The sequence below is a fragment of the Martes martes genome, assembly GCF_963455335.1.
Source record: "Martes martes genome assembly, chromosome: 4".
In the NCBI taxonomy this organism is placed as follows: domain Eukaryota; kingdom Metazoa; phylum Chordata; class Mammalia; order Carnivora; family Mustelidae; genus Martes; species Martes martes.
Window position 1 is genome coordinate 44,233,803 of NC_137891.1, and position 18,800 is coordinate 44,252,602.

The 18,800-nt window shown below is 38.4% G+C and overlaps 1 protein-coding gene across 1 annotated transcript in view; it reads right to left on the minus strand.

Annotated features, from left to right (window-relative positions):
* The window catches only part of SLC26A7 (solute carrier family 26 member 7), a gene marked incomplete at its 5' end in the record, with an annotated part of 123,933 nt that overhangs the window by 48,354 nt on the left and 56,779 nt on the right, over positions 1-18,800 (minus strand). The window contains 3 exons of the mRNA XM_080801856.1: positions 1,740-1,887; positions 4,046-4,128; positions 7,769-7,921. Coding sequence (XP_080657982.1) covers positions 1,740-1,887; positions 4,046-4,128; positions 7,769-7,921 — 384 coding nt within the window. The remainder of the gene's footprint in view (positions 1-1,739; positions 1,888-4,045; positions 4,129-7,768; positions 7,922-18,800) is intronic.

Below are 18,800 nucleotides of genomic sequence, written 5' to 3' on the forward strand. Positions count from 1 at the left end.
TCTCATCTAAACAATCACAAATTTGGACCACTTCTCTCCCCGATCTTAGCTACCCAAATACATTTTGACAACTCTCAAATTTACATCTCTAGCCAGGGCCACTCCTCTGTAGTTCAGATTCATATGGCCAACCTGCTACCTAGCATCTCCATTTGGATTATTGACAGGTATCCCAAACTTCACCGAATCAGGCTCCCATCCCCAACCGGGTCCTCCCACATTCTTCCCCACCTCAAGTTCCAATTGCTTAAACCAAAAGCATTAGAGATGTTTTTGGCTTCTTCCCCTTTTCCCACATAGTATCCACATCCAATCCAGAATCTGTCTTCCTCTCATCTCCTGCACTGTTATATCCCAGTCCAAGTCATCAAATGTTACCTGGATTATTGCAAAAGCCTCCTGATGTTTTCCTCCTTCTGCTGTTGCCAGGAAACAAAACAAACATCCCTGCCCTCAGACAGCTACACTCTAGTGAGTGAATGCTGACAGTAAACAAGATGAATAATGAAAGGCAAAGCAGAGAAGGGAGTGGAAAAATATGGAGTTTAGGATTTTAGTTTACCAAGGAAGTCCTCCGTGAGAAGGGAAACTTTGAATAAAAGAGGCATGCAGGTATCTGAAGGAACAGAGTTCCTGGCAAAGGGAGCAGCAAGTACAAATGTCCTAAGCCAGAAACATGAGTAGCAAGGCAGTAAGTGTGGCAAAAACAGAGTGTAAAAGGGATACGAGATCAGAGAGGACAGAGATGGTAGCAGGTGGTGTAGGGCTCTGGAAGGCGTGGAAGAGGCGTTTCATTTGCACATGATGGGAAGCCACTGGGAGGGTTTGAGATAAGGAACAACATGGTCTGTGATGTATACCATTGCATCCCTTGCTCCTAGACCAGTGTCCAGCACATGGCACAGCTCAATACACATCTGCTAAATGAATAAATGTGGGTTTTTTTCATAGATGACAAAACGGGGGGGGGGCACACAGCCAATTAAGGGCACATAGCATCAGAGTGAGATTTAGACACAGGTAATAGAACCTTCATAACCGCGGTCCCACAGCTGCCTCTGCAGACCTATGCAGGCATGTAGGGAGGGCCACAAGGACTGAAATAAGAAACTAGCAGAAGTCGTTTCAGAAGTAAATCAGTAAAATTTTCATTCTTTGATATTCTTAAAATAAACCCTTGCACTCTTTAGTTTTTTACTAACACAAATAATATTAGTGTTATTTTTAATTTGAAATCCATGATTTTTAAAAGTCAGCATGCAACGATAAATATTTGTAGATTCTGGCGCCTGGGTGGCTCAGTGGGTTAAGCCTCTGCCTTCGGCTCAGGTCATGGTCTCAGGGTCCTGGGATCGAGGACTACATCGGGCTCTCTGCTCAGCAGTAAGTCTGCTTCCTCCTCTCTCTCTCTGCCTGCCTCTCTGCCTACTTGTGACCTCTGTCTGTCAAATAAATAAATAAAATCTTTAAAAAAATATATTTGTAGATTCTATCCTAACACCAGAAAGAACCTCAAGATGTCCTTCTCCCTAGAGGGAAAAAATTTTATAGTTTAAACCAACCCGTGGAGGCCAGATTTTCAGCTTTCTATGAATGATTTAGAGATTTCTGTTTTGTTCTACCCATCTTGCTATACACTCAGGAAAGTTATATTTCTCATAAGTTCAACATTGTCAGGGTCTGGGAGTACGGAGTACCATGACACGACCACCATAGAGAGGGGCTGGGGCATACTCCACCTGGTTGTCATCAACCGAATATTTGTATTTTTTGGCAGATCCTTGAGCCAGAGCCAGGGAGGCCACATAGCCAACAAGTGCCACTCCAAAAGCTTCAGTGATTACTGCAGAGAGGACATTCATGGGGGGAGCTCTAGGTGGAGGGATTCTGTGGAAAGAAAGACCATACTGAAGTCATCAATTCTCATGTAATTTCTGTAACAACTTACACTGAATTCAACTATGGTAATGACTATGAAGTTTCCATAGAGAAAGTGAAACACCCATGTGAACAAGGAGCCTTGTGGTTGGAAGTCCTTTGTTTTCAATATTATTTAGCAGAAAAGCAAAATCACAAGGATCACCATGGAGATGGGCTCCATGCCTCCACCGGTATTTATACCAAGGTTACATTACAGAAACTCTGACTCAACAAAAATTTCCTGTATCAGAGCAAAAGCAGATCTGGAATGTTCTTTCATTCGAACCTTTCCAAATATGTGATTGGCAGGCGTTAAAGACTATACTTTCTGCCCTGAGTACTACAGTGTTTTATGCAAACAATGGTTTACTGAGAGCTACAATTCTTAAGCTAGTCCCTAAATTTGCCATAATCTTAATTATAATTTTAATTCATAATCTTAATTATGTTTTTAACTCAATCCTTTCACAGTACACTTAACTATGCATCACATACGTTAAGAAAAATGTATGTAAAGTTTCCATGTACCCTCCGTTGCAAAAGACAGTTTCCCAGTTTGTTTGTTTTTTTTTTCCAGTTCCTCAGCTTTAAGGAAGTGTTTAAAATATTTCTTTCAACTAATACCCAGTCATTGTTTCCTTGTCTTTTGAAAACCACTAGAGCCAAGGGATCATTGTTTATTTATCCCTGATGATGCTTTGGAGGACTTATTTTTCCTCCAAAAACAAACGAAAAATCCCTCTGGGGAAAGTAGAAGAAAAAGGGAAAGTAAATCATATTGACTTAATATCTAGCAAGAAAGTGGAATGTTCAGCTCTCTCAATTACCTGTTTCATTTAATCGTCCACACAACCCCACATGAGTGCCACTCATGCACTCTATGGCAGAGAAAACATTTTAAGAAAGTTTAGGTAATGCACCTAAATCACAAAGTGAATGGTAATGCTGGGGTTCACTGTCTCTTTTCAATGCCACACTCCCTCCATAATTCCTTCAGAGAATGGGTGTGGAAAGGTCACTCAAAATAAAGGAGAATTAAAGCAGGTGGGGGAGAGGCATGATTTCTTTTATTCACTTCCTTAAGTTTACAGCCAAGAGAAACTGATGCATAACAGTATAGGCCCTAAGATATTATAATATGATATATAAGAGAGCTGCCATTTCAAAGTATAAGAACTTCTGTTTCATAAAAATTGAGGTTCCCTAATTATTAATAATAAGCTGACCTAGAGACAATAAATTGACTTTTGAAGGTGGAAAAGTAGAGACCCCCTGCAGAAAACCGAAGTTGACTTAAATAATAACCATTAGCCTGCATCTAACATAAAGGTTAAAGACAGGATTTTCTTTTTAATTATCTTTTTAACCCTTGACGATTTTTCTACTGTTCCTCCATTTTAACGTAATGAGAAACCAAAATTTGGGACTGGAAGATAAAAATACAGAGGAAACAACTGTAACTCTGCCCCACATTTATAAGTACCAATGTTTATACACCCCATTAAGAGGGAATAACCCTATGACACCCCTCTCTTCCCCAAGATGTCTTTGTGTTCCTCCAGGTTATATTTGGCTCAATGTTTTTGCCCTTTTACTTCTTTTTACTTCCTCTTAGGGTCCAGAGGAAGGTTCTGGGAAACCATACCCTCTTCTCTACTTCTACCCTCTTTTACCATTATACACCACTCAGGCCTGTGGGATTGCTATTTCAAATGATGCTTATGTGCTTTTACTACATTTTAAGTGAAATAAAAATAGTCATAAGAATACATGTGTGGACTAGGGAACAATAAATCCCAGAGCATGACTATATTTTAGAAATTCAATGCCCTCCTTTTTTTCCCCAAATAATATCTTTGTAAATAATTTCCAAATCTTTAACCTGAAGCCATGCTGTACAAAATAGTTGTCAACTTCCCTAGTAATAGGCAAACAGTTTAAAAGGTTACTCTTTCTCCATATGTGTATTGTTTGTTTCTATCATTTTCAAATAGAAATTAATTAGAATTTGTCCTATAGCGGGCCTTTGAAAGAAATGAAATCCATAGCCACCTATCCCAAGACTTTTCCTCCATCATAAACAAACAAACAAAAAAGAAAGAAAGAAAGAAAAAGACTACATTACCCTTTTGGAATATGACCAACTACTTCTAATCCATATGTGATTTCCATATTGGTACAATAACAAGCAAATGATGCAGCAATAATCTGTGTGGTTCCATTTGAAAAAAGAAAAAGAAAATTATTACTGGCCTCCCAAACACCTTGAAGCTATTTCTGAAAGTAAACATTGTTTATGTGCCCCATGATTGTCCAGAGTAATGTAGTAGTTGCACAGACTTTTAAAAACTAAGAAAATTTTAAAAATCAAAAAAATGCCTTTGAAACTTGAAAGCACTTAATTTGTAGTCTCAAAAACCAAACGGCATCCCCACAATATGGCTTTTCTAACATCCTTTCCAACACGTCAATCCAAACATGACTGATCTTGAAGAGGCGCAGAATATAATATGGGAGTGTATGTGTGTGTACAGATACCATAACCAACCTGAATACTTATCTCCTGGAACATGAAGAAATACTTTATATCACAGCACAATTCCCTCCAGGACACCAACTTTCAAGAGTTTGAGATATTGCATAAATGACTATATAGGTCAGTAATCGATAATGACTTACAGTCTCCTTGAATAATTTTGAATTTTGAGCTTTTACTATTTCTTGAAGTAAAATGTACTAATTAATAACAAGCTGGACTCACTGTTCTTAAAATTACCTCTGTTGGAGTCTCAGGTTCCCTATACTCTATTATCTGACCTACAATAGGCAAGATCAGGTGTTCTCTGCCTGCATACCTTTAAATCACCTTTAAAAAGGATGCTCAGAATCCAGTTCAGTCTCCGTTATTCCAGCCATGCCACCCCCATGTTTTCCACCTATTTTCACATTCTCTTTTCATTCTTCTCATAATTTTAGTAGGGACTGGGAATTTCACATGGTTATGGTTTCAGTTTGGTATTAGCTTGGATCTACTTATATACCATACTTTTTTGTTAAAAAGAGACATACCAGTTATCTATTTAAAGTACAAATTTACCACACAGATGGCCAGAAATAAGGTATAATAAAATCACACTAGCAAATTAAGACATATTTAACAATTAATGCCCAATAATTTTGTTTTGTAGGAATTTTTCCTATCTGTATATTTCTCTTCTCTATAATAATATTTAACTTAATTTACAGAGGATTTTAAAATATCAAATAGACTTAAGAAGTAACACAGACTTGAGGATTTTTTAAAAAGGCAACAAAATTTGTGTAGGTTATACTGTTGAACAATAAATATTGTGATTATAATAGTGTTTCCTGATGAAGATAGTAGTTAAAAGTTCAGCCTATTAGGTTAGAATCTGAAGCATTAACATATTTAAAAGTTCCTAAGATGATTAATAAATTTTAATTGCTAATAATTTCCATGAAATATTTATATCAGGTCAGAAAATACTGTAAGCTGTAAAAGAAAATATACCATAGCCACAAAATACTGGTTCCTTATTGAAAATGGAAGAATACATGATGTTCAATACCTACAGGCAATATTAAAATTAAGTAATTTAAGCCACTGAATTGGCTTTCAGACAATATCTTATTTCCTCACTGCATCTCTTTGACAAAATTAAATTCCTCCATCAGATGAATCATTAGTTCCCTCTTCAATATTATTTTAATATTATATGTGTGTATAAGGCCAGCACTGCCCTTAGACTTGGGGCAACAGGGGATCCTGGTCCACTCAGGCCCAGTGTGTCAGGGTTTTCTAATCTGGTCCTTTCTAATCTGGCCCGCCCCATAAAATGAGAGCTTTGTAGGGGTGCCCAACTCACCTGTACTTGTCTTTCTGGACCTCACTTTGGATACTCAGGAATCTACAGTTTCCTGCTCCAATGGCCCAGGGCTGCTCCCCCAGGTTCATCCTCCCAGTGTGGCCCACGAAGAGGTCAAGGGACAGTTTTGGTGATGAAAGAGTGAGGATGTGTTTGGAGCTTGGAGCAGGAAGAGCCACACATATACATACGAATCCCCTCGTAGGTCCCACAGAGCTGGATATGAAGAGAAGGGGCAGGCCAAGGAGCTGGCTCACCGCATGCTGCCTCATTCTGACAGAACTTGAAGGATGGAGAATTCTCTATTCTGACTTTTCAAGGTAATCACTAAGGTGTTTTAGTCAAAATAGGAAAACAGAACTTGCTTTTTTTTGGGTTTTGTTTTTTGGGGTTTGTTTTTAGAGAGACAGCACATACAAGCAGGGTGGAGACGGAAGGGGAAGGGAAGAGGGAGAAAGAGGATCTTAGGTAGGCTCCACGCCCAACATGGAGGCCTACATGGGGCTCAATCTCAGAACTCTGGGATTGTGACTTGAGCTGAAATCAGGAGTCAGATGGTTCATCAGTTCAACCACCCAGGCACCCCAGAACATGTTTTATTTAACACTTTGATCTATAACTTTTAAGTATTGGGGCCTGCATTAGTACTTTTACCATGGATCTTGCAAATATTAGGGGCAAACTTGTGTAAGAATTACCTCTCCTTTTCTTTTTTATAAGGCTAAAGTATATCTTACTACTTTTGCATTGAATAAGTAATTTTTTTATTACTAGCTCAAGGGACATGTTACCTAAGGTTATTTTCAATTTTTGGTTCATGCAACATACATAATAAAGCTTCCCAAGATGTAATAAGATTTCTTAATACCTATAGGATTTTGGAATAAAACGGTATGTTTCACAGTTGTTGCGAGAACTATTAATAATCACAGTACCCTCCACTTTTATGGCTTATTTGAAATACAAACACACACACATTAAATAGATCACATATGTTACATGGATCTCCATAAATTATCAGGAGTATAAAATCATACAAGTTCTAGCTATGGAGAGAGGCCATCCACCTGAGCTCTACAGAAGTAAGTCACGGTCCTCAGAGATAGTTTCCAACGTGCTAGCTTTACCTATTTATGTAAACCTACCATTTCAGCAATATAAATGAATATTTCAAGAGGTGAAATTATTTAGACACCACTTGTTCTGTACATGTGTAACCCAAAGACCATTAAAAAACTAAAGCCAATTAATGATTAGGTTAGTAGACTGTGGTTGTGTTAACATTACATTTTCAACTTAATGCTTTGTTTAATTAAGAGCTCCCATTAGAGGCTCTTAAAATTTCAAAATGTGTTTTTTAATGCATAACCCATAAACCTTAAGCCATAAACCTTAATGCAAAGTATAATTCATTGTTTGGCCAGCTATAGCAACACAAAATATTAGAGAACCAGCCCCGGCCAGTGAAAATCACGAGTGTCCTTTCAATAAAGCAAAATTAGGTTGGTCAAAAAAGTGTTAATAACTCTACCAATCACTGATGGACATTTGTCAACTAATAATACTTATGCATATCATACAGATGCCACATCAGTAGGATATGATATCCCTTTTTACTGCTTTAGAGAGAATCATTCCAGAAATCTTTTGAGTCTCACCCTCAGAAATGTCTCCTTATTTAAAAATCTTAAGTTATATGTTCTATTATTTCCGTAAAAAAATTACAAGCATATGAGAAATGCTGTGTAAATTGAAAACATGTGTGCCTCCTTTTTAAAATTATTGACTCAAAATGTTTCCTGTTCTTACATTAATGTATAGCCACGCAAAATTAGCCCTCCTTTAATGAGAGACAGGGATGGCTGTGGGTTACTGCGAACGATACAGGGAGCCTCTGCAGGTTACCCCAACAACGAGCAAGCACTGTAAGGCAGAATGCTATATGTTGATTTCATACTTACCAAAACTAAATCGACAGGAAGGACAACTTTAATTTTCCTTTTAAACTGTTCATTCAGCTCCTTAACCAGAACGAGCACCACGATACTCAGCAAGGATAACAGCAGTGCTTCCAGCCGGACAGACTTGATGTTTTCAAAGACATATGCGTAGATCTGCAGTGATGAGGGAACATGCAAGCAAAACTCGGGGTCATCCACAACAGACCAACACTGAAATCTGGCTCCCAATGAACTCATTGATGTTTTGCAAAAATCATGTTAAGGGGTGGGGTGTGGAAAGGTGGGCGGAAAGTGTGGCCAGCACTAATGCAGAGCAACCTATAATTCATTTGCATGTACAAAACCGCTTTGTCCCTGACTCTTCCACTAAACTCAGTGGTCGCTCCTTCCTACATAAGGATACTGCTAGAGAGGACAACTCTTCCGGGGCCTTCGTCAGGCAGAGATGCTAAAACTCATTGCCCACATGCAGATTCATCAGGCTCTTCCTCAAACTGCAGGGTAGAACAAGCACATGCACTTTAAATATCTATGGATGCGTCTGGAAAGTTAAGAGCTCTGCATAAGGAGGTATTTGCATTTATCTGTATCTTCCAAATTCTCTCTTGTGAAGATATATCACTTGTATAATTTTAAAGGTTTTTAAATAAGCCTTAAATGCTTATCTTCAACATGTCCCTTAACTCCTCCTTCTGTTGGATCATGCTGACTCTGATTTTTATAAGTTCATTTTTATTTGTCCACAACAGATTCTTCAAATCATTTCAGGTGATAAAAACTAGCTTTTGCTCTAGGTCACAGGCTATTCTTACAGCAGCACAACTTGTTGGCATTCTTTGGCCTCTCTTTTCAGTATCTCAAATATGAGCTGACCATAACTAAACATACTAGATCAAAATATTACATACACAATGGATCAAAAGAGCTCACATAGACTATGTTCTTCAGGATCTCCTAAAATTCTGCTCAGTAGGTTTCCTAATCAAAGGACTTAACCCATCTGGTCTAGAGATCTGGTCCAGGGATGATATAAGGAGGTTCATGTTACCTGAACCTGAATTCTAGTGGTTAAACGTTATCATTCACACTGTAACTCTTTCAAACAAACAAATTAAATAAACTCAGTTAAACTGAAGCTTCATTGAGTGAAAGAGACCACAGTAGGTAATCCAGAATCCCTTTTGCCCACAGTTTAAAAACAAAACAACAAAAACCAACAGAAACAAAACAAAAACAACCCAAAAAACCCCACTACTTGTGTATCAGATACATTAAGGAATAATTAGGGATCAGAATATCTTTTTTTTTTTTTTAAGATTTTATTTATTTATTTGACAGGCAGAGATCACAAGTAGGCAGAGAGACAGGCTGAGAGAGAGGAGGAAGCAGGCTCCCTGCTGAGCAGAGAGCCCGATGCGGGGCTTGATCCCAGGACCCTGGGATCATGACCTGAGCCGAAAGCAGAGGCTTTAACCCACTGAGCCACCCAGGTTCCCGGGATCAGAATATCTTTACCTGTTATCTTTTTCCCAGTATTCTATTTTATCCCACACTACCTGAAAAGAAAATTAGGTACTACAATATCATAACTATCTGAGACGCAGACAACATTTTTTTCTGTCTCTCCATGCTGTGGGCGATAATTGTTCACTGAATTCCTACACCAAGTGAAGGAGCAAGTTCTATTTCTCATAGTCACCCCTTACTCAAAGCCAAGGACTAAAGTTCAAAAGGCCTCTCAGTGAAATATATTCTATAGCAGATAGGGTTAGAGGAATGTCAAGAAAATTTTGTCCAGATACGTTGCTTTCTGATGATTTAAGGACAAAAATGAGGATATCATTCAGATGATTTGTCAAGAAAAAACACAAGGATCCAAATGTTTTAAAGGGTTTAGAGGATTATTCCTTCTGTTTTATGGTATTAAAAGTATGCCACGAAAGTGCCTGTCTAAGAAAGGGGGGAAGGGCTATGCTCAACTGCCAAGCCATACCAAATTTGCTGTAATGTGCATTTTGAGAACATGTGTTTGCAATAATAAAAATGACCACCCCAGAATGAAAGGAATGAGAAAAGCCCCCCCAGGGTTTTTATTGTCTGTCTGGGTTAAACAACAACTTGTAGGGCAAAGCACTTCTCACAAGATGCTCCAGAAGAATGGTGGGGGTGGGCAAAGGCTTGTTACAACCAGCATGAAGAACACAATAGAAAAGCAGGCTGATGAGGAGTGTCATCCTAATGACTGTCATGTGGTCCCACAGGAAGAAGTCACAGCTAAAGTCAGCTTGCAGGCCACGAGCGGCATATGGAGACAGAGACAGGAACAGGGGGAGGGATATAAGCAGATATGCAAACACATACAAACACATAATTACATATGCTCGTTTAATGCAGGTCTAGGCATCCCAAGCACACATTAAAATTTCTCATTGCTCATCAATCCAGTCATCTGGGAATGCTATCACACACTAAGCTCCAGTGGATAAAAACTCCCACTGCAGAGCATCTTTCCCTCAGAAGAGCAGAGGCAGTTTAATACGTGTATGGATAAATAAATAAGTGGTGTCATCAGAACTGACCACTTTAACAAAACAGGAGTTCAGTTCATTTTGAAACTATAATGCTAATTCTTTAAATTGACCATTTGCTACAACTTGACATTAAATGAAAACTATTGGTATGTCCAAACAAATTCATTTTGAGATATTTCAAAGAATAAAAGTAGTCTACTCATGATACATATGTTGTTTCTTACTGTTTTCTTGACAGATGAGATTTTTCTGAAGTAGTTAATAGATGTTTGCACGCCCACGCACAAATTTTTTTTAAGATTTTATTTATTTATTTATTTATTTGAGAGAGAGAACATGAGCAAAAGAGCACAAGCAGTGGGGAGCAGTAGAGGGAGAGGAAGAAGCAGACTTTCCGCTGAGCAGGGAGCCCAGTGTAGGGCCCGATCTCAGGACCCCAAGGTCATGACCTGAGCTGAAGGTAGTCACTTAATTGACTGAACCACTCAGGTGCCCCAACAAATTTATTTATAGAATGTGTTCTTATCTGAGTTGGCCAATCTTGTTTTTTTTCTTTAACTGATGGATTTTCAACTTCTGGAATAGTGTCTGACAGATGGACACTCAATAAATATTGCTGAATGAATAAATACTTTGGTCTAATGTAGTAAAAATAATAATAAATAGGAGACTTTAACTTGAATAAGCAGAATAATGAAGAGAGACAGGACCCAGAGTTTTTCTTTTCTCACTATCAATACTTGAGCTATATCACATTATGGGTCTTTGTAGCTATCATTTATTAATCACTCAACATGTTTATTGAAGTTTTATTATAGGCAAAGTCTTGAGCTAAATATTAAAGCTACTATTGCAGTAAATTTCAAGTAATTTATTTTTTATATCTTCTATCTGATCTAAGTAATCAGATTTTTAATAACTCCATTTTTATAAGAATGAGGCAAAATCCAAAGCTGAAAAAACTCATATTTGGGATTTAGTTAAGGGAAGAAACAAAAAAAAACAGCAGGCAAAGGAGGTTGTACCCATTCAATAGTTTCTCATTATGTAACTGAAAAAGCTAAATTATGTCCATTTTGTTAAACTTCATAAAGCAAAGGGAAAGATCTTAAATGTTTAGAATGTTAGTAAGTATAAAAAAACTAATGATTTTCTGTCCAATACTCAATTAACCAGAAATTTCTATCAATCAAATATCCTTTCCACCAGCATTCTCCATGCTCTAGGTATTGCTATAATGAAATGTCCATGACAGAAAAAAAATGATTTTAATATTTTAAGTATATAATGTTATCATTGACAATTCTTCAGTAGCAGTGATGAGTATATTTCTGAACTATTTATAAAGGGACCACATGAAATATGCTAACATATATTTTATGCCAAAAAGAACACATAATCCCTTTAGTATAATTATTTATCATTCCTGTGCTATTTTTGTATTACGAATCTGTCATAAATCACTTTATGTTTCACTGGAAAAACAACAGAGTGATGGTACAATCAGCAAACCTTAATAAAGCTGTCAGCATTCTACTTTATAGTAGGTATAAAGTACTAATCTGTGATCCACAAGTCTTGATTCCCAATATATGACTTTGAGTCTGTCATCAACCACAAAACCAGGAATATCTCTAGAAAAAAAGAAAAACTGTACCATTCATAAATGCTTCTACCATGTGTTCAGCTGTGGTCTGAAAACACTTGTGGCATCATCTGTGCACAGATATTTGTCTCAAATCCAACAAGTGCACTTACAAGAGACAGAAGAGGAGAAGACATGAGCACAAAGCAGAGGGCTTTGGGGTAACCAAGGCACAGTTTGGTTGACGTAGCCACAAGCCAAGGATGCCTGGAGCCACCAGAAGCTTGAAGACAAGGAAGGATTCCCCTAGAACCTTCAGATAGATCATGGCCCTGCTAATACCTTGATTTTTGGACTTCTGGACTCCAGAAATGTGAGAATAAAGTTCTCTGTGTTTAGTCCCCAGGTTTCTGGTAATTTGTAATAGTAGCCACAGGACACTAACATAGTTACCAAATCAAATGCTTCTCACTGTGTTCCCCTAAAGTTCATATGCTGAGGCCCTAACCCCCAGTACCTCATTAGATGACTATATTTGGAGAGAGGGCCCTTAAAGAGGTAATTAAATTAAAATAAGGCCATTAGAGTGGGCTCTAATCCAATCTGACTCCTGCAGTTATAAAAAGAGGAGATGATGACCTACAGAGAGACACCAGGGAAGTGCGTGGCCAGGGGGAAGACGACGTGAAGAGGCGGGGGGGGGGGGGGGGGGGGGGGGGGAGCCATCCGCAAGCCAAGGAGAGCGACCCCAGAGGAAACTACTATGCTGGCACCCAGATGATATCCAGCGTCCAGAACTGTGAGAAGAGCCATTTCTGCTGTTGGATCCACCTAGCCTGTGGCCATTTGTTACAACAGCCTTACCAAATGAACATAGAGGATATTATGCCTTCGGGATTTCATGTATACCTAGGAAATTCGCCGCTCTTCAAGTTGACTGAGATAGAAGTCTTTCTAAAACAAAAAGTGAAACTTAACAGAAAGCTTTTAGTAACTGTCACTCCTGGAATCCGTACAGTGCATTCACATTAACCCTTTCTTTCCACCTGAACAGAGGAAGTTTTATATTTTCACCACCACACGCAGATGTGGGGAAGGCAGCTAGTGGTAGAAAGAACAGGAGAGCCTATTTCAATATCATCATTCTCTAGAAGAGTGGGAGAAGTAACGTTTCTAGGCACTAGGCTATCTTATGTGCAGCGACTCATTTAATTTCCCAATTAATACAAGGTGAGTATTAACATTTCTCCTTTGCTCTATCCCATTACCCACCTTCAATTACAAGAGCTGGCTTCCTTCATTAACATTATCTGGGATGATCTTGTTCACCAATCTCTTTCCTCCCGCCCTATTTCATGCCCACCTCAGTATTTCAATAAAACTCCATGGGAACAGGGATATTAATTCTCAACTGCATGCTCAGTGCCTAAGAGGCAGTCAGTTAATATTCGCAGAGGAAATCTATTCTAGTGGTTCTTAAATCAAGGATGCATACATACTAATCTCTTCCCATCCATGTGTAGTTCCTAAAATCTCCCCAAATTAATCTGTTGAAGATTTCTGGTTTTGAAGCCTCACACTTAGTCCAACTCTCCCACCTAGCAGGTGGAGAGACAAGTCCACTCTCAGCCCTGGCTTTTGTTCTTAAAGGCAGCTTTCACATCCTTGGGGCCTTTAAACATGGGCTACGGTTGCTCAGACATGTCCTCTCCCTGCCTCAACCCACTTTCAAATTCATTATATTTGAATCACATCTCTAAGCAGATATAGATTCTTCTTGGAGATCCCTAAAGCCATATCCAATCCCTCCAAAACTGATGTGAGAACTAGTTCTCTCGGTTCTTAAGAATTTGATGTCTCCTATAAATTCTGCCTACATATCACTGTATCATTAAACATTTTAGGGTCAGTATTGTTAAATCAAACTCCTCAAATCCCTCTACTTCTTAAAGTCACGCAAACAGAAAAACAAGAGAAATATATTAAGCTGAAAGCTTAACCCCAGGCTGTGTTTTCATGAATACAAACAAAACCTCCAAAGATGGGGGAGGGGGGGGAACACATTCCATTTATTTTTTTACATAATTATGTGCAAACTTCTGATTAACAAGTGCATCTCACACTGGGAATAAATCCGTTCACTATTGGGGTGCCTGTGTGGCTCAGTGGGTTAAGCCTCTGCCTCTGGCTCAGGTCATGATCTCAGGGTCCTGGGATCGAGCCTCATGTCGGGCTCTCTGCTCAGCGGGGAGCCTGCTTCCCCCTTTCTCTCTGTCTGCTGCTCTGCCTAGTTGTGATATCTCTCTCTCTGCATTGAATAAATAAAATCTTAAAAAAAAAATCCATTCACTATTGCTTTAAGGGATAAATTAAGTCTGCAACCAAAATGTGAACCAGAGGAAGTATGGTGTGTTAGACACTAGAAACAACAGGGCACACAAAACTCACAACACATACAACCAAGCTCACCACAGCCTTGGTGGCATCCGGCCATCCCTTGTTTAGAAGACGAAGTTTAATGTGAATTACTTGAGCGTGGATTTCGTAGTGCTGTGACTTTCAGTGAGTTGTGGGGCATAGAAAGAGCTCAACCCAAGACGGCTGAGTTGCAAAAATTAACTGCCCTCTGATTTAGAATTTTAAAGTAATCTTTGTTATAAATTCCCATATAATTGTTGCGTATCCAAATTAAACCTGCCACATTCTCTATCCACAACGTCACTGATTGAATCAAGCTGTGGATGAACATTCCTTTCCTCTCCCTTTCGATTTATTCTGTCCATTTTTCTGGGTATATTGTACATCCCAGCAATTCACAATAGACATGTCACAATAACTGAAGAGAAAACATAGGTTTTCCTAAACCACCAAAGCGTGTTCTTCATTCAGAATTCCCAGAGGGCCTAGGTCTTCAAAGCAGATTAATTCTCCACATATAAACCTCATTTGTACATATTTAATTGTGAGCTCATTCTCTATTTTAAAAAAATGTTTTATTGGCTCTGATTTCCTTCTGACGTTTCTACCCCATTTTATTAACATTCTTGGTTCCTGCCTTGCAGCCTTTGGGGATGTCCAAACTAGAAAATGCTTGCTTGTACTTCAGGGATTGAGGTGGGAATGAAACTGTTTTTCAGTCCTGAAACTCCTCAGATTTAAGGAAGGAAATAAAAACTTCCAAGAAGGGTAATTGAATATGTTGCCAAGCTTGCCTTGTGCTCTTGGGTTTAATGTACAGAACTGTACATAATTATTTAGAACAGTACTCACATGAAGCCATGCCAATGAGACTAACTCAGCCAAATTTATCATATGTTGCTCCAGGCTGAGACACTGGCGCCATCTCAAAGAAACCCACATGTGCTAATAGGAACTAGGAATTTTTGTAATTTTTATTGTGCCTTTTGGGGAAACATCCTTTCTAACAAAAGATACATCATCATTTCTCAATTAAAAAAAAAACAAACAATGAATTTTGGAACTCTGAAAAAAAAATAAGATTAAATTAAATTTTAAAAAAATATTCTAGAGAAGAATTAAACTTTTCCCTCTTATGTTTGTGGGGAACCAACTATCAGTCAAATATTCGAATCGTAAGAAAGACAGGAATAAAATAGCGTCACTGGTTTGCCAGAGTCCCAAGACAGAATGTTATTGCTTCTGCTTAGTGTGAAATGTATCCAGTACTGTTATAATTTGTTAAGTGAGTTTTTAACTATTGGGGCGGTGAGCTGAATAGATGGAAATATTTTTAAATAAAAATAAACTAAAAACATAGCATTTCTTGAATTCTGATGACTAACTCTTATTATAAACAGCAGATACAGTTTTTTTTTTAAGTTTTATAAATTTTGAAGTCATCTTTCCAAGTTGCAAGAAGAGATATAACTTTGTTTTACGGTTTAGCTTTTGTTATCTGATCGAGTCCTCCACAGTTTACAGGAAAACCATCTATTACTATTCTGTTATTATTAATAGACAGAAGTATCTCTTACCCAAGAAGCTCTTTCAAAAATCTTAAATTTGTTATATCCAACGATGCATTACTAGTACAAAGATAATGGCTTCTGTTTAGTGAATATGTTCTAGGCATTTCACTTAGGGAATGAATCCCAATAGGTATAATTATCATCAGTTGATGGAACAGGCAACCAGAAGTCAAAGATGCTTGGTGATTTTGTCAAGACCAGAGTTATGATCTGGATATGGGCTTCTAAAATTCTCAAGTTCTTTCTCCTGTTGCCTCTTTCTAAGGAAAAGAAAAGATGAATTATGGCCTACCTGAGTGTATGGGCCCTAAATAAAATCAGCAGAGCTAAAAGTCAACTCAGAGAAAAAAACTGATTTTTACCCAGTAAGTAACTAAAAAAGAATGTGCAATACATCAAAGATCATTAAGAAATGGCCATAATTTAAAATTTATTAGAGGTATATGAATTTAGAGATAAAACTTGCATAACAAAGGGGAAAGTAAAACATGATGCATGAAGGAATTTGGGAAGTTAAATGAGAAAGATGAATTCTGCCTAATCCTACCCACTTTTCTTGGGAATCAAGGAGATCATAAGGGTGTACATGGGGATCTATCTGCATATAAAGATCCTAGAAATTCTGAGAGAGGCACTCGAAGGACCAGGAGCTGAAAGCTTTAGTAGGCTTTAACAGTTATGGGAGAGCCCCTCCTCTGGTGAAGTTTCTTATCAGTTTTCAGCTAGAAGAGAAGAAGTGGCCTCTCTGATCTTAGCTGGCATTGGTGGCACGTGATCTCCATGGCAGATGTAGAAAGGGGAGAAGCATTAGGGCACATCTACTTCTTACGACCTATCAGACAGACATCTGTTCTACAATCTGACAGGGCAGAACCTGCCACCAGGTGTTTCTGACTCAAACTGCTCTTTAAAAATGTTTTGCTGAGGCAAGAACACCCACCAGTCCAGAGCAACCAAAGGGGTGGAGATTTTAGATATTCAAACTAGAGAATTAGATTCTCTTAGTAGCCCAGCATCAGGCATCCCCCAGGTAGAAGACACTTAAGAAACCAACCCCATGGCAGAAAGGAAAGACCCCAACCTCCAGTGACCTCAGAACAGGATGAAGGCAGAAGGTGACGTTTTCTCTCCCAGTTGATAGCAAAGATCGCAACCATCGAAATTAATCAACAGACATTTTCGTTGGCCAAACTTGAATTCTTTTAAGAAAAATGAGTGTTCCGGCTGAGAAAATTAGGCGTGACCACAGACTCTTGTACAATACTCTCAAATACTCTAGATATTAATTTATGTTCCAAAGATAATCAGCTACATATTCTTTATCTCCCATCAGCCTGAGTAGCTTTCAAAAAGGATAGAAGAGTTGTGAAAACTCAGAGGTAGGAAACATAGTCAAAAAGTGAACAATCCCCCAATGTTAACTGGTTTCTCTGGCCTGATGATCAAGGCCTCCATTTTGTTTTCTGTTCCATACCTCAGAGCTGAGTTCAGCTTTGGTCCTGCACACCCCACCCAAACGAGCTAGGGGCAAGTTCACATTTACATTATCATCATCAGCTTCCTCAGTCTAACAACACCAAAGCTCACTTTGTAAACGTCCCAGTAGAACCTATGCACGACACAAAATTTATTTCTTAATCTAAAGCTCAGATCACCACAATCTTTGACGTTAAAATACCCACATTCATTTTTGAAACCCTGGCAAAGAATCAAAGCACCATTCCAACCCAGCAACTAAACAGTGTAGGACTCTGGGACACGGAAAAGCAATAGCAACTTTCTTCATTTTCCCTCAGCACAGAGCTTAGCAATTCCCACCAACTGAATACGGTGACTGTAAAGCCAGCCATCTATAAATATTTTAAAATCTGATCCTGTTTCATTGTGAGAACTTAACCCCTTGCCTCCAAAAAGCCACACAGGATTTAACAGACAAGGTAAAGATTAAGTAGCATACAGTTTTCCTCACAAGAAAATAAAATGGAAAAAAAGAAATCATACACAAAACACTTTAACATGGCATTTTATACACTTGCCACGAGAGAAACAAGCTGAAAGACTGAATGTCATTCCCCTATCAGGCTCCCCTGCTTCTTTTAACAGAACTAGAGAAAGGAGGGATGATTATTTGTGTGTGAATATGACGGAAGAGGCTAATTTGTAATCCGCTCACATTTCCCTGCACTTTCCACGCACAGATGAGCACACCACTCAGGAAGGTCAAGACAGAATCCAGGGCTGATTTGGTTCTCTGGTGTAGACCTGGTGTCACCAGAAGTCTTAACAGACCGTCACCTGACGGCTTACAGCGACTTTGGCCTGCATTCCTTTGATCTGGGGCCTCCAGGCTCAGTTCCAGCGCTCTTGTTTTAGTTTTAAGCTCTCTTATAATGAATGAGTCATTGAGCAGGATATTACCTAAATAGCAAAAATTCAGAACCAGCTTCCAGCTCCATGTTGCCAATTGCTGTCTTTATGGACTGCTTTACCAGTCACTCAGAGAAACACACACTGAAGCAGATAGATAATACTACTTTCCAGGTACCAGAGTGACAAATTTTAAAAAGAGTAATAATTAGAGTTGACAATGATAAGGTGAGTGTGCAATATTAATGAGCACAACTTTTCGGATGGAAATTTGGCAAACATCTTAGATCCTTCTGATCTGGTAATTCCATTACTAGGAATTTATCCCAATGAAATAATTAGTGATGCAGATAATAACATACAAATAACAAAGATCCTCGTGAAGCCGTGAAACACCGCAAACTACCTTAACATCAGGCATTAGATGAAGAAATTATTGTACTTATATGTTAAGCTACTATTTAGCCTTTAAGATCAAGAAAATTGAGGGTCAGAATTCTCTCATTATAAAACATTAATGTTAATTAGTATGCAGCATTACATTGTGGGAGCTCAGGATG